The following is a 24,906-nucleotide window of genomic DNA, read 5'->3' as shown; positions in this document are numbered from 1 at the left end:
TGTTAACTACACGGGAAATAAAATAAAAACTTTTTAAAAAATCAAGTGTTTGGATACTATGTGTATTTTATCAACAACGGCGATCTAAATGATTTTTTAAAGTGTGTTTAGTGCACTAAATTTGAATATTTTTTCATCAAAAATTAAAATTATAATAAATATAAAAATTCTAATTTTCTACTAAAATTAAAACGCAAAATGTTAATTATATTGAATGTATGCCAACATTTTAAATCAAGGTTATTTAAATAAAGCTGGTTTTAATTTATTTTTTTAATCTAAATTAAATTAAATAGTTTAAAAATAAGACTACACTAAGAAGTAAAAAGACATCCTTATTACCAGAGACAGGGAATTTAAAGCCAAGAAACCTGTAAAAACAAACCTTGCTACTTTTTTACTAATCTACTACCTTAGCCCAAATTCTGCTTAGAATTCCTTGCTCATTAAAGCTCCCAAACTCCTGTTTCCCTTCTCTTGTAAATTCTCCACAAATTTATTGTCTCTTTGTCTAAAATGTATACAAATTGCCTGCCTTGGTCATTTCTTTAGGTCCAATTTCACTATTAGGCCTCTGTGTGTACATAATAAAACTTTAGGGTTTTTTCTTCCTGTTTACCTGTCATATGTGAATTTAATTCTTAATCCAGCTGGAAAACCTTGAGGGTAGCATTTCTCCTTCCCCTACAGTTTTTTAGTTACCATATGCAACTGTCAGGAATCCAGGAGTACCTTTGACACCACAAACAGGAACAAAAAGAGAAGCAAAAAAAAAAAAAAAGAGAAAGAAAAGAAAAGAAAAGAAAAGAAAAGAAAAGAAAAGAAAAGAAAAGAAAAGAAAAGAAAATAGGTGGTCAGCACTACTAAAAAAAGAGAAGCAAAAACATGGGTGGTCAGCACTAGTAGAAAACCAGTATTCATTATGCAAGAATCCACTGTATCTCTTCTATCTGAGAGGAGAAATTTGACAAGATAATTAACTTGTTTTTTCCTCTTACTTAAACACTTCTGCCACTCAAATCTCCCCTGCACTCCAAAGCAGCATCTGACTCTTGGAGTGGTCTAACCCAAAACCTTCCTGGCGATCAGACCCGCTCACAGAGGGGAAGCATTTCTCTGGGACCTGAGCCTTGGTGATCGCAGTCAAGGAAGCACATGTTTATTTTGTATTTTTTTTAAAGATTGTATTTATTTATTTGTCAGAGAGAGAGAGAGCACAAGCAGGGGGAGCAGCAGGCAGAGGGAGAAGCAGGCTCCCCGCTGAGCAAGAAGCCCAACACAGGACTCGATCCCAGGACCCTGAGATCATGACCTGAGCCAAAGGCAAACACTTAACCGCCTGAGTCACCCAGGCGCCCGGAGACAGAACTTGTTTAAAGTGATGCGGTCAGAGGGGCGCCTGGGTGGCTCAGTGCGTTAATTGTCGCCTTTGGCTCAGGTCATGATCCTAGGGTCCTGGGATCAAGCCTGCAGTCGGGCTTCCTGCTCAGTAGGGAGCCTGCTTCTCCCTCTCCCTTCCTTCCCACTCGTGCTTGCTCTCTCTCTCTCAAATAAATAAAATCTTCAAAAATAAATAAAGTGACAGGTCATGAACCAGATTCTGAGTGGCAGAGCGTCTGTTTACTAAGTGTGTGTGTGTGTGTGTGAGAGAGAGAGAGAGAGATGTGTAGGGCCTTCTAAAGCACAGGCCCAGGGCTGGAGCCCCTCGGACCCACATATAAGGACCAAACTGCAGAATCTCCATACCCCTGAGGCATGGGGTAAGTCTGAGACGACTCCTGGGAATCAGCACTGGTCTCGATGGGCCCCTATTGCCAAGGGCCTCCAAGAGTGTGAGCCATCACCACACCGAGTACAATTTTAATGTGTCACAATCGGTATTTTTCTGTTTGTTTCTTCTACCCAACTACTTTGCCTGCTTTCCAAATGAACAATCACAGGATCTGTTCCTCCACAAAAGGAAAAGTGGCTGGACTTACCCAAAGGCTAATTTGGTTTCCAGCGTGGGGCCTCTCTGACTTTCAAGAGCAACTGTGACCACGCAGGCCTCTTGCCTTTCCAGTGACTTTAGAACCTGGTCTCCAATTAAGAGAGAGCTCCGCCATGGCGGGGGGACACCCCGGTAGTAGCTGTGATGTGGACTAAAGCAAAATAATCTCAAGAAGGGAGTACGAACTCACTCATGAGCGGGAGTCAAGAGCACAGGTCGATGAGCCTCTCTGCCTGAGAGTCTCCTTCCAAGGCCAGACCTTGAAGAATCTGAGTCTTATATCAGTAAGACACCGAAAATTCCCTTTCCGGGGGTTATTGACACCCCCCCATAAGTCCTAGTCACATGTAAATGTAAATTAAACAAGTTGATTTCCTTCCAACACCTAGCACAATGGATAGACTGAAGAAATGGAAGCTTGGAGTGGATGAAGAGAAAGAAATGAAGTAAGTCATTTGGGTGTATTAGGGACTCCATGGATCAGAGCCCACCTGGTACCCCCAGACAGACCCCTCAGTGTACAGCACCAACCCCAGCATTTCATCACATTGCTTTCTTAAGTACAGATAATTTCCCCAGCTTGAAGGACATCGCGAGTCTTATTCTTCCTGTATTCTCAGTTCCTTCCAAGAGGCATTCGATAAATACCTGCTGAGAAAAAATGCATTCATGCATGGAAACAAGGTGTCTCCTGGAAAATGAATCCAGTTTCTAAACCAAGAGTTTATAAACTAACTTGTGGAATGCGATGTATATGGAAGCAGGGAACTGCCTGCCCTGACCACCATACCACACGGGGTCTTGCTTCCTAGTCACTTACAGACACTTCTCATTTCCTGTACTAGAAGCTTCTAGGGAACACACGGTGGTGTGGGGGGCAGGGAGGTGGTATTCCCCTCACTTTGAGTCCGAGAGCAGAGGCTAGCAAGAAACAGGAACATCATACTCGTTTTTGGAAAGAATCAAGAAACAAAGAAGAGTAATAGTCACCCAGGGCAGGCTTCTAACACGTTAATGTGAGCCTGCCTGAGCGTCTCGTTGAAATAGTAATGCCTGTTTGCTAAGACCTTGACTCAAATGGACAAAAGACAGAGGACAGACTGTCCTTCGGGAGGACAAAGGAGGGCAGGCCAGACAGAACGTTAGTGCTGAGAGCTCCCCGCTCTCAGGGTACCTGTGTCTCTCAGCCCCATCCTGGTCCCAGCTGCAACGGAGACACTTTCATCCCTCTCTCTCTCTCTCTCTTTCAATGACAAACCTACAATTATTTTTTTTTAATCCCAGTGACTGAAAAAGTTTCAAACCTGAATATGCTCGAAAGTACTTAAGCTGTGTTCACCACGAGTCCCTTCCTCCCCATTGACCCTGACATCAGTAGTCATTAAGCTTCGTTAACTGGTTGATCTCTTTTTTGTGTCCATCAAGTCATTAATCCAAGCACCGGGTTGGCATTTACTTGCCCACTTCTGGAACTCACTTTAATGTCAAGGGCATCTCCATTTGCTATTCCCCTTCCCTCTATCAATCTATCACCCAGCTCACCTCACCCCTCCCCTAAGAAGCTGTGCAGCCCTCCCAGTTCATACCCCTAAGGAGGGGTAGGAAGAGGACGGGAGTCCAGCAACCTGCACTCCCTGTGCGAGCAAGCAGGGGGAAGGAGCAGAAGGAGAGGGAGAGAAGCAGACTCCCCGCTGAGCACAGAGCCAGACGTGGGCTGGATGCAGGGCCCGGACACAGGGGCTCCACGAGGGGCTCGGTCCCACGACCCCGAGATCATGACCTGAGTCGAAATCAAGAGTCAGACATTTAACCAACGGAGCCATCCAGGCGCCCCACTTTACAGAACTTTCTGTCACAACAGTACCCAGTGTAATTAGCCACTGCCTGGAAACGGTCGCTGGCCCTTCACCCCACATTTCTTCTGGGGATGGCAGCAGCGAGAGAAAAGGACTCAGTCCTTTGGAGAAGGCTGGGGTTCGTGAGTTGCCATCAGCACAGTGGGATGCAGAGCTGCTTCCCTGCAAGAAAGGTTGAGCCTCGGGGACTCGCCTGCTGGGGTTCTGTGCTCCCACGCTGCTGGGGTAGGAAAGGCGTAAGCAGGTGTCGTGTTTGCGTGCGGCCCACAAACCTCGACCGTGTATCCTGAACTCCCAGTTCCTTCAGAGACTAATGTGTGAGGCAGCCTGGTGCCGCTGAGCTGGGGTGCCTGCGGCGATCTGGGGGTACTCAAATTCTTTAACCAACCAACAGAACAGCACCGGGTCAAACAAACAAAACGTATCCTGGCCACCTTGATCCTGGCCACCTCTCTAGGCTGTGCGTTGTGAGACGTGCTTGAGGGCTCAGAAAAACAGACAAATACTCTGTGTGCCCCAAGATTAAAAAAAAAAAATTGCTTCTCTCTTCAGAGCCATCTAAGCCCACATCGGAATGAAACCACTTCAGGAACGAGCCCCCAGTCGTCGGAAGCAAATTAAAGTGTTCCTCCCCAAACCATCCCTTCTCTGGAAGGCGTTCAATCGGGAGGTTTCTTCAACGTTCTGTTCTAAGTGGTCGTGCTTTTCTATATGGAAAAGACAAGGACAATCTCAGACCCGTCCAAAGGCGTCTAATCTTCCTGTAACAAAAGTCCCACGGTTGTCAAGTGTGGCCGTGGCCAGCTGCCCTGGACGACTCTATATTTTCAACAGAGCTGTTACAGTAATCTGTCCTCCTTCACAGCCGTTTGCTAAGAGCCTCTTGGCATATTGTCTCCGCGTGTCTGAAAGGCTATTTCTACCCACAATCCCCTGATTTTGGAGCCGCACATTAGCTTGTCATCAAGGTACTGTTGGTAAAACACACACGCACACACACCAAGTAGCCACTCACCTTCGGTTTTCTTTTGATTTTTAACATAAACGAGGGGCCCGACGACATGATGATTTTCCAGGTTGAACTGCTTGTTTAAGATCAAATTTCACATCGCCTGCTTATTACAAATGGCCAGGCGGAGCATGAAGAGAAATCATGTTTGCAATTTGGCCTCCCAGGTTATTTATGTTGGAAAGCTGGAAAGCTGCCTCACGGGGGAATATTCTTGTGAACGTTATTATAAATGGCATGACGGCTGGAGCCCAGCATTTTGGCATTTGGCACTAATCACTGATGTGCCACACGTCAAAAGAACTAAATATATACACGCTCAGCGCTACATACTTACGAGCCGTGAGAGGAAAGCAAGGGAATTTCTGACAGCCGTGCAGCGAGGAAATGAACAATTACGTGCACATTTTCCCCTTCTCTCCAGGGCCCTTGGGATGTGGCAGTAGGACAGGAAGAATGAGTAAAAGGTGATTCAGAACTAAGTAAGGACTTCAACAGAAAACAATGATCATGGACTTGGGGGCCTAAGGCACCAAGTTGGCCGACTTTTTCTTTAAAGGGCCAGGTAGTAAATATTTTAGGCCTTAATAGGGCCACGTAGTCAATCACATATTCTTTTTTTTCCCTACAATTCTTTAAAGATGTAAAAAAAAAAATCAGGCCTATGTTATAGGTATCACGAACTATAAGAAACAGGCCTTGGCCATGTGTTTGCTGGCCCCTGGCTTAAGCAAATGAAGTGGTTGTGCACTGGTGACCTCAGGCCGACAGGGTAGGTTAAACTCAGGAAAGTGGCTCAGGATCCTCTTGTATGAGTCGGAGTTATGACCTGATTATCCATAAGCATGAATCAGACGCACCTAGTCGGAGCTTGCTTATCTCTGTCCACCCCCTTGAGTGCAAGCATGATCCTTCTGGCCAGGAACTGAAAATGCCCCTTCAGATTCAGCTCAAATGCTGCTTCCTCCAGGAAGTCTTCACTGACTGTTACAGCACACTCATCCCCTCCCCTCACTCCTGCCACTCCCTGGTACCCCAGGTTCTCCGTGTGTGGCACTATTGCTCATGACAAGGGCTGCTCACCTCTCCTAACACTTTGTGCTCCAGCAAACATTTCCACCATCATTCTCTCACTCGAGCTCCAGTTGTAGCCAGAGAGAGAGGCTCTGAGAGGGCAAGCATGCTGTCCGAGGTCTCACTACTAGGAGGAGGCAAGTAGGACGCGAATCTAAGGCTATCTGGCTCCTTTCAGCTCTCAGCTGTCTCCTTCCTTCACCTGCGGGCTTGACATTTCCTTCAAGTCAGGAACGAGGCCTTAGATGCTTCTCCGGAGCCTTCCCAGACAGAACCAGGTCACTGCGCGCCCAGCACAAAATGGCTGCTCCGTAAGACCTTGCTTTCACTCAGAGGTGAAGCCCAGGCACGCGGGCTGAGGAGACATTTAGAGACCCTTACAGTGCGGGGCAGGAGAGGACCATGAAGTGGCCACTGCTCGCAGCCACCCACAGGCCCGGGTACGCGTCTTCAGACACAAACCGGTCACCTCAGGAGGGGACACTGTGGGGGCAGACCCAGGGCCACACCTCGTACTTTCTGGTGTCCTCCGAGCCCTGTGCCCCCCACCACACACACCCTGCCTCTCTCTTCCCAAGCTCGTTCCCATGAGAATCCACAAGGCTTATGGTATAGTGCAAAGCTTTTCAACTGGGGGTCAAGTCTTAGCCGTGATCACAAAATCAATTTAGTGGCTTAGGCTGCCATTTGTATTAATGAAATGAGTAGAAAACATCAAATGGCATTTCACATTCTCAGGCAAGGGTGGGTGAATACTGCTTGGTGAAACTTCTGTGTGCTGTGTGTGCAAGTGTACGCGTGTGTACTGTCTGCAACAGAAAAGGCCAAGCCGCTCTCAACAGCGGCAACACCACAGGCTCTGGCCCCGCCAGCCCAGGTCAAAACTACCTCTGCGACTTAATTGCTGTGTGACCTCAGGCAGGTTCCTTAAACTCCCTGCATTTCAACTTGCTTCTCTGTAGAATGAAGAACTATACCCACCTCATTGGGTCTTCGGAGAATTCAATGAATGGATATGCAAAAGTTCGTAGAACACCTAGAACACCAGGCACAAAGCAAGTACTCCGAAGACCACACAGTTAGCTAACAGGATCAGCACCCACGATCCTTCCGCTACACCCCCCCCAAGATGAGGGGTGTTGTTACCCCCATTTGACACAGAGAAATAGAGGCAAGAAGAGATGGGCAAAGCTGAGAGCCAGGCCAGAACACAGAGTTTCCACTTCTGTTCCCACAAGGCAGCATGATCCCACATCCCCGGAATTTCTTCCAGCCCAGGGGGCTCTTTACTAAGTCGAATATAATTGCAAATATTACCTGCTACCAACATTCCACTGCTTTGTGATGAGGATTGATGAGACATTGTCTGGAAAGTGCTCAGAGCGCCGTGCAGACAAGTGCAATATAAATTCAGAATGTCATTTTAACGTTCTCATTATTATTATTAAAATGGGCAAAATGGAGAGAACACGATTTCAACGCTGCAAGTTTTAATGGGTGTCAGGAATGTGGATTCTGGGAACAACTGGTTACCACAGCGCCTACATCTCAGATCAAGTAGCACGAGGTAAGTAATGTCTAAGCCATCAACTTTGTTTATTTCACATTGAAAGTCATCTTTCCCTCCCTGGGGCAGAGGTGTTTTTGTGCGTGTTTTTGGAAATAAAGCTCAGCTTAATGACACTCTTCCAAAAATTCACTTTGATATATCGATTGCCATGGCCAATAACGCCCTGGCCTTACAGGTGCGTGAAGAAAACATCAACACGTCCATCAACAGCTCCCACCCAGAATGGGCTGCCGGGGCCCGGAGCTGCTCTTGCCCTTCCGGTGACTTCCTACAGAAGAAAGGTCAAAGGCAAACAATTTCAGAAGTGTAGGGCCCCCAGGGAGCTTCCGAGCCAGAACCTCTCCAGCTGGGATGAGCACACAGCTAGGACTATCTGAGAATGTTCCAGAGGCTCCTCAAAGCCATCAAGAATCACCTTCCCTGGGCTGCCACTTTTACTCTGAAAAGGAACTGCACACATGTCTATGTTGCACCTGGCAATGCCGTATGATGGAATGAAATGCATACATCTGTGCATCTTTCCAGTAGAGAAGGGCCTTCACAGATTTTCTATTCCATGAAGTGCCGGAGACTAGAACCCAGATTCCCCTTTGGAGTCATTCCTATGGAGACTTTTCAGACAAACTCAAATTCACCCCCCCCATCTTCCTCAAAGAGATAAGCTGAGATGCACTGAGGATGACACACCTGTGGGCTTGCAAGAACGAAAGCAAAGTCCTCTCCAGTCCCCAGCCAGAATCCTTCCTGCAACATGACAAGGTCACTGTAGGAAACTAGATTTTATGGAGCTCCTACCCACCTCATGCCAGGCTGTGCCCTGAAGCCTCCACCGACTTCCCACTGAAGCTCAAAGCAGCCTCTGAGGTCGGCGTCCGTCCAACTTAGAGACGATGGAACTGAAGTTCTGAGCCACTGTGCCCAAGGTCACACACACTTGGAAGTGATGGAAAGGGGATCCAAACATACGCCTTTTGTCATGTTCTACGGCATTTCCTTGTAGCTCAGGAGATTATGCTCACGCACCACGTTCAATTTATACTTTCTGCGTCCGTGTGCCACCTTATAGTGCACTGAGAAAGGGCCTCCCGGAACACCGGGTCCTCATGCCTAGAGTCTGTAAACGTTCCCTGATAAAGACAAAGGGTCTTGGCACATGTGACTAAGCTAAGAATCTTGAGCCAGAGAGAGAATCCTGAACGAACAGAGTGGGCCGTAATGCCTCAGACGGACCCCTAGGAGAGGGAGACAGAGATTCGACACGCGCAGAGAAGAAGACGACGAGAAGATGGTGCAGGGAGAGATTGGAAGATGCTGGCCCTGGAGACTGGAGTAACGTGGCCACAGCCAAGGAGGCCAGCTGCCACCAAACTGGGGGAGTCAAGGGGGCAGTTCTTCCTCTGAGCCTCCAGAGGTTGTGCGTCCTGTTGGCCCCTTGATTTCAGCCTGTAAAACCCACTTCAGACTTCCGGCCTCCAGAACTGGGAGAACACACATTTCTGCTGTCTTAAGCCACCAGCTTTGTGGTTCTCGTGACAGGAGTCACGGGGAACGAACACACCACTCTTGCCATCATCGCACCACTCAAGACAGAGTGTTTGCACACTCACGGCCTTGTCCTCTGATGGTGAAGGCCTCGCGGGTCCCACTCCCACCACCTGTTTTCTGTACACAGCTCACATCAGGCTCCCCAGAGAAGGCTCAGGGTGCTTGCCACTCCCGCCGTGGAATCACCAGCAGGAGGAGAGACCTGAAGACTGTGCTTTGGAGGGCGGCCTCCTTGCTTCTCACCGTGCTAGGAGAGCGAACAGGGCCTGCCCCAGGGATGGCATCTAGCTGAATAAGAAATCAAAGTTTGAACAGGGTTACAACATGAAACTAAAACATCTGCTCCAGAAAACTCTTCACAAGTGACTTTTTTCTTTCTTAAATAACGTTTTCGATTTCCAGAAGGCAATGAATACGGCTCATGTACTCCCTATTTTACATGGTAAATACACTTGCCCTCAAAGGTGGGCTTCGACACCGGAAACAAGGAGTCCTGGCTGAAGGTTAGCATCACAGAAAGACCTACGAGGAAAATGCCTGAGGAAGCAAAGGGCACGTGTGACCTGGAGGCGCAGCCGGAGACCTTTGTGTTCCAGGCTGATGTCCAGATAGAAACTGATTTTGTGGTGATGACAAAGTACGGTGTAATACCTGGTCAGCGACCCGGGTGAGTGAGTCAGGTTCCCAGGCAGGAAACCCGCCTCATGGATTTGGCTAAAGCCTCCCAACAACAGCCGCGTTTTGGAAGGGAGAGGCTCTGCTGCTGGTCCCTTGTCCCTGTCCCTCCAACTAGCTCACACACTAAGATGACCTGACCCCTGTGAAACACTCAGCAAGGGGCGGGAGAGGATACAGAGGGATAAACCACAAGAACAGAGAACCAAAAAACTCAACAATGATGGCGCCCATCACCACGTTTCGCAAGGCCCTGCAGGAGGTCTGTTGTTTCTGTTTTCGGGCTCAGTCACTGGCTTTCCTGTGGGGACCACGCCTCTCCTCACATGGAGTCTTGCTGGCACTGTCCTATTTCGTAGCCTCACCAGGGAGCACAGCACAACTCAGGCCAGCCCAGGAAGAGTCACCCCTGAGAATCTGACCTTGGCTACAGTGACAACAAAGATGGGAGGATACCTGAAGCTAATTTCACCTTGTCGGTGGACCCCGAGCAGGCTGTCCACAAACTTCTTCCCCTAGATCCCTGAACAGCATGGTTCTTTAGCCTTTCCTCTGGCGCTGTGAGCTACAACTGATGCTTCCAGAAATTATCTTTTTCTTCTGAATATGTCAGGATCAGGTTTTGTGGCTTGCAGTCAAAGAACCTTGGTACAGCCACCCAAAGGTCTCCAGGCCCAGTTTGTTTTTCCAGGCCCCTCCTCCCCAGCTCTCAGTCCTGGCCCCACACTGGTATCACCCACAGAGCTGATATAATACAGATGCGCAGAGCCTCACCCCCAAAGATTTTGATGTAAATGGAGAGGGGCATGGTTTAACACTCCACATATGATTCCGTGTAGCAGGGTTGACAACTACCACCTCTCATGATGCTTCACAGCCAAACCTGTCCATTCACCGTCATTAGGACCCATGGTACCAGCACCCCTTCCACTCCCGTGCTCCTCACGTTGACTCCTCTGCCTGCAACACACACCAGGGCCTCATTAGCCTTCCTGCACTCCTTCCCACCACTCCTCTTCTCTAAAGCCTTCCATGGCTCCCCACGGCCTCTAATATGTGGTGTGAATCGTTTACACTAGCCATTGACTTCCTTCTTATTCGACTCCATCTAGCTTCCAATCTAGATTCACTATTTACTGCTCCCCGTTAGGCCCCCGACTCCAATCCAATTGTTCTATTACCTATTGTCTGGACTCACAGAGTCCTGAGTGCAAACAACAAAGCCCACTCCAGTTTAAACTGGAAATGAAGTGATTGGGGGGTTTTTGTGGTTGTTTTTGTGTTTGTTTTTATATAAGCCCTGGGAGGGCCAGAGAATTGGGTATACAACCAAGAATCACATCAGACCATCCCACCAGAATGCCCATGGAGACCCTACCACAGAGGCACTGCCAACACCTGGCCTAGGATGCTACCCTTATTTCTTCTGTCTTTGCTCTAAAAGTGACTCTGCTCCCTCTCAATGCCACTTTGTCACGCACTGGCCCTGTTCCCAAGGAGACTCCGTGTGGTTGCTGCTCCCTTCCATAACTCTTCCAAATGAGCGTCTCATGCCAATGCAGGTGATTGATGCAGCCCAGGCCACATGCTGTACCCTAGCTGCAAGGGATGCTGGGAAAGCAAGTTTCCGACCACTGCCTTTGGGAAGCAGGACCCAAAGAGAGGGAAATCCTCAAACACAAGAAGGATATTCAAAAGCTGCCAGGTAGCTCAAAAACAAGACAAATGCACATGAGACTTGGCATTGTGGTTTCTTTCTTCCCCATCCCTCACTGCCCAGAAAATGGCCCCCAGCTAGAATACATCCTCTCTTAAGACACTGTCTTCCTATTTAGGGAAAGAACATGGACTTTGGAGTCAAATCCCAGCTCAAATCTCAGTGGGTGATGACTTTGAGCAATCCTGAAAAGTGGATATAATTCTACGCTCATGATGGTGGTTTGATACACAGGCTGGCCCCTTGGCCGGCGGGTCCCAGTCCCGGGGCAGCCGTGGCAGCACAACGCTTGAATCTTCAAACCACATGAGGAAGGGGAAGCCTCCCCCCACATTTGACTGAGATTGAATATTCACTATTCTGCAAATGGAGGCTGGGGTCCAGATTTTTTTAAAAAGTAATGTGGGGGCGCCTGGGTGGTTCAGTTGGTTAAGCATCCAACTCATGATTCCTGCTGGGGTCATGATCTCATGTGTCGTGAGATCGAGCCTCTTGTAGGGCTCCGTGCTCACCAGGGAATCTGCTTGAGTTTCTCTCCCTTTCCTTCTCCCACTGCCCCTCTCCCTGGTCCTGCTTGTGTTCTCTCTCTCCCTTTCTCTCCCTCTCTAAAATAAATAAATAAATAAGTCTTTTAAAAATTTTTTTAAAATGGTGCAACGTAAGGGGCGCCTGGGTGGTTCAGTCAGTTAAGCTTCCGACTCCTGAACTCAGCTCGGGTCTTAATGTCAGGGTTGTGAGTTCAAGCCCTACAATGGGCTCCACACTGGGCATGACGCCAATAAATAAACAAACAAACAATAAAAATAAAACTAAAAATACAGTAATGTGAAGTTTCTTGAGGCCAAGTGTCCTGGAGCAAATTCCTACCTGTTAAAACTACACAGCAAGCTGTTCATAGTTATCACAAACAGTGAGTTTAGCCATTCCCAGCTCATCCTTTTCTGTTCCCTTTGAGTTAAAGAATCCCCTCTGAGTAGATGAGGGCTTCTCATACTTTTAACATGTGTAGCAATCACAGGGCCCTGCTTACAATACGGATCATAATTCAGTCGGTAAGGTGTGCAGCCCAAAACTCAGTAGTTTACAATTTCCCGGCTGATGTCGATGTGGCAAATCCACACAGCACACTGTGAATATCAGGGTTGTAGACAGCATCTCTGGGGCGAGTGAAGTCCCCTTCATTACACTGTGGAAAGTTCTGGAGCCCAGAACCAGCTTACTTCACAAGCCACCACTACCCTCACCCTTCATCAAGAGTATTTTTACGTTTCCTTCTATAAATCTCCACATCTACACCTTGACGCCCCAACTCCAGAAATACCAAGTTCCTTGAAGGGGGAAATCAGTGTCTTGATCTCTGCAGTCCAAATGATACCACGCACATTTTAGGCTTTCATAAATACTTGAGAAATAAACCACCAAAACGGAATTCAAAAGCCTCTTGGAGGAACAGGCAAAAGTCAGTCCAGTCTATGAGAAACAAACTGAGGGCTACAGAGGGGAGGGGGGTGGGGGAATGGGATAGACTGGTGATGGGTAGTAAGGAGGGCACATATTGCATGGTGCACTGGGTGTTATACACAACTAATGAATCATCGAGCCTTACATCGAAAACCGGGGATGTACTGTATGGTGACTAACATAATATAATAAAAAATCATTATTAAAAAAAAAAAAAAAAAAAAAAGTCAGTCCAGGAAGGCTTCCCAGAGGAAGTGGGCCTTTCAAGAGATTTAGTAGTGAGGAAACCCCAAAGCCAAGAAGGAAAACAGCCCGCTTTTACAGAAGTTTCCTCTATCCTCTGGAAAACAACCTTCAATCACCAAGGCATCCCATCCGCCTCCCCTGTAGAGACAAACTTGAACTTAAAAAACAGTGACAACCCATCAGCTACCCTTTAAATAAACAAAATACGCAGTTGTCATTTCAACGTGGTATTTAATCCTTCAGAATTGCAGCATATAAAAAGCAAACCCATAAATTTCCCAGAAAACTTTGTTTCTGCAGAGTTTATCATGTCCTCCAAAGAATAATAATACATAAAGTCAAAGACCAAATAACTTCAGCTCTCCCCAAACATCCCATGTGCAGTATTTTATTTCTAAGGTAATTTGAATTTTTTTTCCGCCCTCTAGAAAAAGAAGATGGCTTTTCTCCACAAGTTCAATGAACCTCATTGCTCCCAATTGGGCCTGACTCCCATTTCTGCATGCCTTTGGTTTCATAGCCAGTTAGACATTTAACAAGTACAATAGCAATCTGACACTGCAGCCTTGCCCCCAGTCCCCATCTGTCAGATTCTGGTAACTCCACTGCTCTCCAAGTACCCAGCCACCCTTGGGATGTGCAAAGCAGTGTGAGGAGACATCTACAAAGTCTCCTGCTCCCAGAACGGCTCTTGCACACAGGAAGTGCAAACAGGAAATTTTGTCAAGTTTTTCAATTGGCAGAAACCCTCATGTCAGAAAACGGTCAAGTTTGTCAGCCCAAGACATCTCTCTTATTCAGACTTGATTTTAGCATAGGGTTTGGCTCCCTCTCCACCTTTTGCCACTTGGAGCTGGTAAGGGAGGCTCCAGGAAGCAGCAAAGCAGGCCAGACATTCTTCGTGTCACCAAAGATTTATTCAGCACCTACTAAGTGCCAGGCTAGGAGGAAAAAAGAGCCATTGAAAGGATGATAATTAGATCAATCCATTACCGTCTTCCTCTTTGACAACCGAGGTATCCAAGAGTCCAAAAAATCCAGCTGCTGGGACTCAAACCCACACATTCTGAATTTCCCAAATAAGAATCTAAAAATCTAATGAAAAGTCTTTTTTTTAAGATTTTATTTATTTATTGGAGAGAGAGAGGAGAGCAAGCACAAGCAGGGGGGAGGGGCAGAGGGAGAGGGAGAAGCAGTCTCCCCGCCGAGCAGGGAGCCCGATGTGGGACTCGATTCCAGGACCCTGGGATCATGACCTGAGCCAAAGGCAGACGCCCAACTGACTGAGCCACCCAGGTGCCCATCTAAAGAAAATGTTATGGTGTCCTGGAGCTTGGTAAACTTCCTATTCATGGAGCACTTCACAGGGCATCAGTAAATGAGATCAGGGGGTCAGTGAATCAATGAATGGTGGGGCCGGGGGTGCAGTTCTTGGAAGGTGAGACTTATCAGAGATAAGGTTCTAGAGATTGGGCCTGTCTTGAAAGAAATAACTAAGGCAGGACATATGTGTACCTTGGAGCCCCCTTATCAGAGTTCAGGAAGTGTATTGGTTTTCAACTGTTACATAATAAATTAATGCAAACTTAGTGGCTTAAAGCAAATCTATTATCTCACAGTTCTGTAGATCAGAACTCCAGCCACAGCATGGCTGGGATCTCTGCTCAGGCTCTCACGTTACTGGCCAGGCTGAGTTCTCTTCTGGGGGTTCTTGTGGGAGATCCGCCTGAGCTCATTTGGGCTGACCTTACTGGCTCTTGGCTCCTCTGGGCTACCTACATTCCCTACCAAGGGTCCCCTCAAACTCCAAAGCCAGTGTGGAGAATTTCTTGCTCAACAAACCCCTCCATCAAACCCCTCTGAATCTCTAACTTTCCCTGTCTGACCTCTAGGCCCAGATTTAAAGGGTCATGTGACTTGATTAAGCCCACAAGGAAAATCTCCCTATTTTAAGGTCAACTGATTTGGGACCTTAATTACTTCTGCAAAATCCCTTCCTGGCAACACCTCAATTGAGTAAGCAGAGCAGGTGTGCGTACAGCAGAGTCCAGGAATTTCCCGAACCATCTGTGATTTCTGCCTACCACAGGGAAGGCGAGGAAAAAGGCAGATAAAGCCACAGTAACTTCCCAAGGATCATAGTTTATGTGGTTTCCCTCCTTTCCAGGAGCAGCAGCCAGTGTCAGGGGATTTCAATCCCTGATCCTACAAAGCGCACAGCCACTGTGTCCCCAGCCCCTGAGTAGGGAAGGTTGAAAAAAAGAAGTGTGCAACGTCCTTGGTCTCCTGGAGCTCCAAGAGTAGTCGGGGGACCACATCTATGCCCCCATCTGAGAGACGACCGAGAAGATGGGGAAGATCAGCGTAGGAGGCGTCACGGAAGGGGGGACTTGCAATTGTCTGTGAAGGACAAGCTGGCCACTGCACCACAGAGTTCGAGCTACTGCGGTCTAGCTCGGCAACCTGGAGCTGCCTCCTGACTTGGGCCGAAGCCATGCCGGGCAGCTGGGGCCTCTGTGCTGGGCAGTCACGAGGATGAGTGGAGGCAGAGTCCGTCTCTGGCCGCCGAGGTCTGCGACAGCAGCAACGCTGGAACAAACCGAGAGCCAGAGGTCTGGCTAATGGCGGGAAGAACTAACTGGCAACAGCTGCTCTACCAGGACTGTGGCCCAATGAAAGGTTTTCTCTTTCTCCATCTGGGAGGGTGTCCAGGCCTATATGTTGACTCCAACTGCACTGCAGGAAATGCTGTCACCCCAGGGGCTGCGCCACCCACTTACCTGTACTGCTTTACTCCTTAATACCCTCCAACAGCTTCCAAGGAGAAAGTTCAAGCCCCTTCGCTATGGTCTTCCTTGGAACCGACTATGCGGTGGCGGATCTAGGCCACCAGGCTGAGCTGGCGATCCGTTAAAGGAAGACATATACAGTTTAGCGGCCCCTTTTCACCCCTTACTACAGCCTGGCTTTCACAACAGTCATCTAGCTGGAGAGGTCAAGCAATCCAGCTTTTGGACTGAAAACGGATCAACCACACCCTCCTACCAGGCAGTTCCTGCATCTTGTTCCCCTGGAGCGAGAAGCCTCCTGGCTCAGACAGGAGGGGGTTGGCTACAAGTGCATGCAATATAAGGGGCAAGAGAACACATATGGGTTGAATATTTTTAAATATTACCCCCACTGCATCCTCTTCCCATGACCCTGAGCACCCCCCTGTTAACAAGTGGCAAAGGGCCTGCTAAGAAATTATTGTGAGAGCTGTCTCACCGCATTAACATCTTGTTAAACAGAGCTTAACAAGGACTGTTACACATCACCCTAATTACTTTCATTTCCTGGTTACTTCCGGCAGGTACGTATGGTGAAAGCCAGTACTCAGGGGCTGCTTAACACAGACTGTGTCTTTGCTCAGGGGAGAGAAAATCCTAAGTGTCCTCCATGGTGGCCTGACTTTCTGGGAGACTCGCAGAAATCAGATTCCTAAAGAGAGCATCTTTAGGTTCAGACTGACCAAAAGGATTGTGAGATAGGACACACTTCTCTAGGTCCACATGCCCAAGGCCATCACTTCCCAGCGCCAAGCTGAGACTCATTCATTTAGTTATTTGGTCCACAAACAGTCATTGAACATCTGCTGTGCGTGGGGACTGTCCCGGGATGGAGGTACAGCGTTGAGCAAAATCAGGGAGAGCTCCTGCCCTCAAGGAATTAGAAGAAAGACATCAATCAAATAATCTCACAGTTCAACTTGTAAAAGAAAAATTAGGGGAAAAAAAAAGTAAAGAAGAAAAGAAATCAAAGTAAAATTTTGACTGTCAGTCTTATTTCAAGGAAGGTTTAATCACATCTGGGAGGATGGGCCAGGCTTCCAGGGGGCAGATCTGAAGTTGTTAACTCAATGAAGGGGCCAGGTGAGAGGGCAGGTAGAGCACGGAGTAAGACAGAAAAGTATTTCAGCCAGGAGAACCAGTATGTACCATGGCTGGGTAGTAGGAGGGAGCCTGACCCTGAGCCGTTGGAGGAACTGAAGGGGGCTCAGTGGGGTGGAGCAATTAAGGGGTGTTGTGGACTGAATCTTGTCCCCTCAAAATACACATGTTGAAGCCCTAATCCCCACTGTGATTGTATATGGAAATGGGACCTTCAGGGAGGTAATTAAGTTAAATGAGGTCATCAGGGTGGGGCCTAATCCAACAGGACCTGTGTCTCTATAAGAAGAGATACTAGAGGTGTCTCTGTCTCTGTCTCTGTCTCTGTCTCTCTCCATGCATACACACAGAGGAAAAGCGAAGCGAGGACTCAGTGAGAAGGCAGCTATTTGCAAACCAGAGAAGTCTCACCAGAAACCAACCTTACCAGCACCTTGATTTCAGATTTCGAAGCTTCCAGAACAGTAAAAACAGTAACTACCTACTGTTCAAGCTGCTCAGTCTGTGGTGTTTTGTCATGACAGCCATGCTGACTAAAATTAGGGGAGAACTGCCTTCAATCAAGTTGGAGAAGCAGCTGACCACGAGGGGCCTTACGTTAAGGATGTTGGTCCTTGACTAAGAGCCATGGGAAGCCACTCGGAGGTTCGGATTTGATGGGGCCGGGGTTGAGGGCATCAGTTAGATCCCAGTGGCTGTGGCATGAAGAAGGACAGCTTGGACAAGGGCAGGAGCTGATGAGGCTATTCCTCCAGTGAGGACACATCAAGTCAAGGTCTCTTACCTAGAGAGCACACTTGCTGGAAACAAAGTAGGAAAGGCATTCCAGAAGCTCAAGCTCTTCAAAGGTGCTTGCAGAGAAAGGTGCTCACCAGAGAGAGGGCCCAGGTGAGGCCGTACACTCATCTGTTTACAAGACCTGCCAGCAGCAGTGATGACCAGTCTTCCTTCCAGTACTAAGAAGGCAAGGAGTAGAGGTGTCCCAGGGTTGCAGAACGGCAGGAGAGGTGGACAGAAGGGAAAGGCAGCGAGAGATGACAGCATCGTCCAAGTGGCAGATCAGGGGACCTTGTCTTGTGAGGCAGGATGGGGATGCTTGACTCCTAATTCAATATTCTTCCTCTGTGCTGTCTCCACTCACAAATGATTTTATTCTGAGTGGTTTTAGCATTAATAAGCTGAATACTTTGCTCAGCTGAGGCTTCTGCTGCCTTATTACACTTTGGCAGCCCCCATGAGGCACGCAACTAAGACAGATGAACAGGCAAGCTAATGAATGGGGACTGGGATTCCAATATTCCCTTCCACGGGAACTATGCATCTCTGCAACGGAGAAATGAAATCTTTGAGACAGCCTGATTATAAAAATAAAGCAGCATTATTATATTTGTCTGCCAGGCTGATCACAGGACACTTGAATTTATGACAGATTTCACAAATAGAAAAATACATATGAGGGGCGCCTGGGTGGCACAGCGGTTAAACATCTGCCTTCGGCTCAGGGTGTGATCCCGGCGTTATGGGATCGAGCCCCACATCAGGCTCCTCAGCTATGAGCCTGCTTCTTCCTCTCCCACTCCCCCTGCTTGTGTTCCCTCTCTCGCTGGCTGTCTCTATCTCTGTCGAATAAATAAATAAAATCTTAAAAAAAAAAAAGACAGAAAAATACATATGAAATACTATTTATTACAGCTACATATACACCAATAAATTCTTTTCCAGAATAGAGGTGGTAACCTGAATACTTGAGGCAAAATGTTTTCCCGGCAATATCCAAACATTTGAGTCAAAATAATATCTTACATTTAAAAAGTCACTAAGTTAATTTTGGTGATATTTCCTTGCAAGACTGCACTGGCAGTAAAGAAATAGCATTTGATAAGAAATTTAATGACATAAACATGCTTGTAGGACCAGTTTTTAAACTAGTCAAGAAAAAGCAACTACAATTGACCCCTGAACAGCATAGAGGTTAGGCACGCCAACCCTTACACACTCAGAAATCTGCATTCAACTTTTGATTCCCCCAAAACTGAACTACGAATAACCTACTTTGGACCAGAAGACTTACCAAGAACAACCAGATGATTAACTCACATTTTATATGTTATACGGATTATATACTGTATTCTTACAATAAAGCAAGCTAGAGAAAAGGAAACACTATTCAGAAAAATCATAAGGAAGAAAAAATACACTTACGGGACTGTACTGTATTTACTGAAAAAAAAATTCACATGGAAGGGATCCACGTTACTGAAACCCGTGCTGTTCAAGGGTCAACTGTATTTAAAATTCGTTTGGCACCTTAGGAGCTTTGGAAGGCCTCCATTTTCATGTAATCAGTTGATATACACTAGGGTATAGGGACTGATTTTTCAATTACTTATATTTTAGGGCTATGGTCTGCACACAAGGGGCAAAATTTCATGAAGTCAGAGACCAGGGAGCTGGAGAAACACATGAATCACAAGGGAAGCCACTGACAAAGGAAGGTCTGGCCAAATTAGACCAGTTAATCCTGAAAGAATGGAAAATTGACAAGAATGATGCCAGGAGAGGCACTTCAGTGAGGGTGATTTAAATAGCAAAGAATTCAGAGAAGCCCTTGGGAGAAAACCCTCTTTACCATCTTGCTGAGAAAATCAAACACAAAGGCGATCACGTAATTTTGTCAGAAAAATTATGCCCTCAAAAAAAGCCGCACTTGTGTCATTCTGGAAAAATGATGAGAATTAACATATAATTATAAGCTATGTTTCATAAAATAGAAGGCAAATTTCTTTTCATGATTTGCCCTTTTGTTTTTCACGATGAAGTCCCAATCAAACCTCTTTCCACATGAAATCTGGGACTCAATTCTAAGGAGCTAACTTTAACAGTTCTTTTTAGGTACTAACTGTCCTCAGATAAAGAGAACCCACTGTCACCATCTCAGCTGCCCCTCCCCACCCCCTCTCTCTGACTTGTATACCCAGGAGACATGACTGGACCTCAAAAGCTGGGGTTTGAAACCCAGAGGACGCAATTCTCAGCTCGCTCTCTCTGCTTCTCCCTGGCCACCCCACACATATCTAAATACACATCAACCTTCTTTTTAGAGCAGGCCATTATAGCAGCAACTCTTCAATCTTTTTTCCACCCAGATACACACGATGGATGATGTCCATATTCAAGATATTCTCCTATAAGCCACCCACGTTGACACTGCAATTCCTGCCCTACATTCAACTCCCCCTTCCCTGACTCAGGAGAGCAAATCAGAATGCAAAGGGGTGTAATTATTACAGAGTTCTGAATCTTGTATGATGTTTCTTGAATTTTGTAATTTCACAATTATCTGTAAAACTTTTTCTTTTCACGACTACAGTGGAAAGCCAATCACTGCCTATAGATCTCTAGGAGGTAATTGTAACCTAGTCCCAACCACCTTATGCTCCTGAAAGTTACTAATTAAAACTACACTTCTTTTAAGCTTCTCTGATGTCCCACTTTGAGTGGGTGACATTTGACAGCAGGCCAGGTGTGCGACAGACACAAACATGGGAGTCCGAGGACCCCGATGTCACATGCGGCGTGAATAACTCCAAGTGAGGGTCAGAAAGATAAAATGGAAGGTCCGGGTAAACCTTTGGAAGGAAAGGTTTATGTTGCATATCCTTAACATCCAAGGAATAAAGAGCCAAATGCAGTGGTTCCTCTTCTCCGGACCAACAACCTCTGGCATCAGGCAAGTATTACCATGACCGTATTAGCCGTAACCTTGCAAAAGGAAACAAACCTGGTACCAGTTTCTTACTGAGCTGACAAGAGGCAAGACACACTCACGTTTCCCAGAATGTGCACTTTCACATTATTATTGTTTTTCCTGCAAACTGCTTGAGAGCCAGGAGGCGTCCCCGCCTCTCTTTCTCTCCCTGATTTCCCAATTTGTTTCCATGATCCACCCAGCCCAGCACCTCCACCAGACTGACGCACGATAGTAAAAGACGCAGAAAGGAAAATTAATATTTTCTACATAGACTCCCTCATCTTGAGTAGATTTATGAATTTTGCTTCTGTTGTGCAGAAGTTAGCATTTTTAACAATGAGGGGGGGAAATCCTTAATTGTTTTTTTATTGCCTCAAGAGCTCCAAAGACATCTTGTGCTATGTCGTCATTTACATTTCACATTAAATCCAAAATATGTTTGAAAGGAGCAAATATTTGTTTTAATTTGATACATCTGTTAACTGAAATGCTAAAAAGACAGCTAAATCACTATACTAAATTCAGCGATTTGTAAACAACTTATATATTCAGTTGTTCTGGGTTAAAAATGCCCCCAAGCCCAAGTTTTATGAAACCCACCAAGTAAATTGCATTGTATTAATCTGATGGAGGCAGGCCATGATTTCTTCCTTTTCACTCCATTAATTTATTTCCTAACTTGAGTTAATTAGTGAAGTTCCTATTTTAAAAAGCTCTTTGAAATTCACTGGGAGAGGGGGACATTTGCAAGAACTGCTTTGAAAACTCACTGCAGAGGAAATGAGCTAAAATACAAATGGTAAATTCCCCTAAGACATTATCGCACATTGAGCACCTGATTGCCAGTCAACAATCTTCATGCCTGGGAAAGCAGTGGGCGATTAATATACAGTTGTTATAAGAAAGAAGGAGAGAACTAGAAGGAAAGAACGAGAGCAGCAGGGAGAACAAACTCATTCCAGGCAATTGCTAACTGGATGAGAGGATCCCCAAGGTCCTATTCATCTCTAAGTAAAAGTCTGTGGCATTCCAATTTGATGCTACAAAATGAAGACTGACTGCAACTTGGAACAATACCCACTGGGGGAAATTAAAAAAAAAAAAACACCAGAATTCAGAGAAATAATAATAATAATAAACCTACAGAGATTGGTCCAACAGAGAACAAAGATAAATCAATTATTTTTCCTTGGTCAAATGAGACCTTAATTCCTAAATTAGAGGGGGAGAGAGTACACTGTGCTCAAAAAAAAAGGCAGGGGGAGGGAGGAGGGAATCATTCACACTAAAGTATAAATTACTGCTCAAAGTTTAAGATGTGCCTAAGCGTATATGGGGGAGGAGAGAACTGGCCTTTCAATGGATGTTTAACCCAATCTCCTATCCACTCCTTCCTGGACTACCCTGGGCAGCAGGAGGTGGGTGAGAGAGAGAGAGAGTTGGGTTGGGGGCCCTTCCCAAGTCCCCCGGATGTCGACACCTGCTAGACTCCCTACGCCAACTTCCACAAAAGCTGGCCCGAGGAGGCAGCAACACCACCCACCCAATCTAGGTAGCACCTTCCTTGTCAGTCCTGTTTTGTTTCATCCTCCCTTCAACAAGAGCCACCGGGAGCCTCTCATCTCCTGGCCCTGAGAAGCAAGGTCAGAGTGCGGGAGCTGTACTTATTGAACTAGATCTTCTCTTCTCTAAGCCTCAAATTCCTCTTCTATGAAATGGAAGTATTAACCACCGAGCACAGCCCCAATGCCGAGTAGGCATCCAGAAATTGCAAACCCTCTCATTTCACACAGGCCCCGAAAGGTCAGGTCAGCGGTGCGCTCACAGCAGAAGCCGGGGCAGAGCTGGGACAAGACCGGGTTCTTTCCACCCCTCTTCAAGCGCCTTCAAATTTTTCTTCATGTCAACCCCTGGCCCTGAAAGCTGTTACTCAGGTTTCCCACACCAAAACAAACAGCACCATGATTTCTTCCTTTTCCTGATGCCACACTGGAAAGGGCCTTGTGGCCTGTGGGCTCCTTCCTCCCGGACACACAGAAAGACCCGACTTTCAATATTTGCACCAGGAGAGTCTGGCAAACAAACAGCTTTCTCCGCAGGGAACTGAGCATGTTGGATGATCCATCAAGTCCCAGGAGTCTGGGACACCAGATTGTCGGGATCAAACAGGCCGGCGGTCCCTGCCCTGCTTCCGGTTCCAACACGGAGCAGAGCCACGGCAGCAGAAACTCGAGCTCTACCCTGAGCACTGCGTGTCTGAGAGCTCCGGGTTCTTAAGACGCGGGTAGGTCACTGCTGGGGGGGGGTGGGTATATGCAGCCTGGGGTGTGCGTGTTCCTGACAGCCTTGCTTCTCCCAAGGAGGAGAAAATGGGAGCAAAATCGAATTGCCTGAGGAAGGTTCTCGAGGGTAAAGATGGGCTGGAGAAGAATGTTCCCTTTGATCTCCACAGAACTTGGTCCTTCTCAGAGGGCTTTCACCTCCCCCCCCCCTCGGCCGCCTAATCCGACCCTCACATTTCTCAGTATATTGAACTCCGTTTTACTCAAGATATTTTGGAACTTGCCAGAGTCACAGCGCTGTTGTTCCGAAACGCACCCAGACGCTGACTCCCGCTCTAGTGCTCTTTTCACTGTAACCCAGGCTCCCAAAGCACAGGAAAGCAACATTCGGGGGGTCAGATCAATGCTCCTCGGTCTCGGCAAAGAAAGTGTACACCTTTAAGGCAAGACTGTGGTTAGGAGGCGCGCGGTTGGTGGCGCCGTGGGGGAGGGGGAGCGGCGGCGGGGTGGGGGAGGGGAAGCCAGCCGAGGCGGCCCTCCACCCGGGACTCACTCAGGAAGATAATGGTCTGCCTCCGGGCTGTCCTGCTCTCCGCGCTCTCCGACTTCTTCAGCTGCGGCTGCCGTCCCTTCCCGGCCAGCGTGCCCTGGCCGCTCCTCAGGAGCACCTGCATCATGTTCCAGCACATGAAGGCCACGGAGACCAGGACCAGGAGGTAGAGGATGAAGGCGCTGAAGACGCTGGACTGGAACACGGTCCAGCGGCTGGAGAGGTTGGTACAGATGGACATGTTGGAGGTCTCGGGCCGCTCGTGGTGGCGCGTTTGGGAGCGGTTGCAGGAGAGCCCCCGGTGGTTGGGCACGTTCACCAGGGGGTACTCAACTCCCATGGCAAAAAGCAAAGGCAACGCCACCAGGGCCGAGGTGACCCAGACAAAGCCGATCAGCAGCTTCACCTGGCAGGGCCCCGACACGGCCTTATACCTGAAGGGGTGGCAGATGGCGACATAGCGCTCAAAGCTGAGCGTCAGCACATGCAGCAGCGTGGCGTAGCTGCAGGCCTCGAAGAGGAAGGTGTGAATCTTACAGGACAGGGCATAGTTGGGCGTGGTCAGGGGGTTCCAGATGATGCTGTAGAACTCCATGGGCATGCCAATGAGGAAGACCAAGATGTCCGAGCAAGCCAGGCTCACCATGTGATCCGTCACCTCCTTCTGCAAGTAGCCTTTCTTCTGCAGCACCTGGGTGACCCGAATGGTGACGCTGTTCCCCAGAATGCCCACCACGAAGATGGCCAGGTACACCAGGATGAGGGTGATTTTGATCCAGGTGGCCACCTCGAACTCGGGGACATGGGTGTGATCGATGACAGAGGAGCACTCACTGCTGGGTGCCCGGTGGGAAGCCATGAGGATGAAAGCCACGCCCCAGGTCCCAAGACCTTTTCAACTTCCCGACCTCCTCCCAGCAGAGCCCAGAGTTCGGGGCAACTCACCAAGGTGGGCCCGGGACGTTCTGGCTCGCGGTCACCTGGAAAAAGTAACTTAGTATTTCTGGTGCTTTCATGGAAACTTCCTGGAGTAGCCCAACCTAGCAGGGGCCTGGGAGGCGCCTGGGGGTGGAGTTTGGGGTGTGTGTGTAGGAGTGAGGCGGGGAGAGAGTGGAGGAAGGAGGTTCTAATCTCCCCGCGCAGGGAGTGACTCCTGCAGCCCCCCCCCCCCCCCCTCCTAGCACCGGTCCTTCTCCTCCTTGCCCCCAGCGCTCCCTGCCGGGCAGCCCTCGACCCCCCTCCTGGCTGCCT

General features: G+C 47.8%; 1 protein-coding gene across 3 annotated transcripts in view; it reads right to left on the bottom strand.

Moving 5' to 3' along the window:
- GPR39 (G protein-coupled receptor 39) overlaps positions 1-24,906 on the bottom strand; it is a 196,807-nt gene that overhangs the window by 169,021 nt on the left and 2,880 nt on the right. The window contains exons 2-3 of one of the 3 annotated variants that reach the window (XM_044388256.3): positions 24,601-24,635; positions 23,659-24,346 (exon numbers count right to left, since the gene is read on the bottom strand). In XM_044388256.3, the coding sequence (XP_044244191.2) occupies positions 23,659-24,301 (643 nt within the window). In that variant the 5' untranslated portion in view covers positions 24,302-24,346; positions 24,601-24,635. Of the gene's footprint in view, positions 1-23,658; positions 24,797-24,906 lie in introns of those variants that run through there. The other 2 variants (XM_044388254.3, XM_026510249.3) reach the window with 2 other exon arrangements.

Source organism: Ursus arctos, unplaced genomic scaffold, assembly GCF_023065955.2.
Source record: "Ursus arctos isolate Adak ecotype North America unplaced genomic scaffold, UrsArc2.0 scaffold_1, whole genome shotgun sequence".
In the NCBI taxonomy this organism is placed as follows: domain Eukaryota; kingdom Metazoa; phylum Chordata; class Mammalia; order Carnivora; family Ursidae; genus Ursus; species Ursus arctos.
The sequence above is the reverse complement of the archived record's forward strand: the minus strand, read 5'-3'. Positions and strand labels throughout refer to the sequence as shown.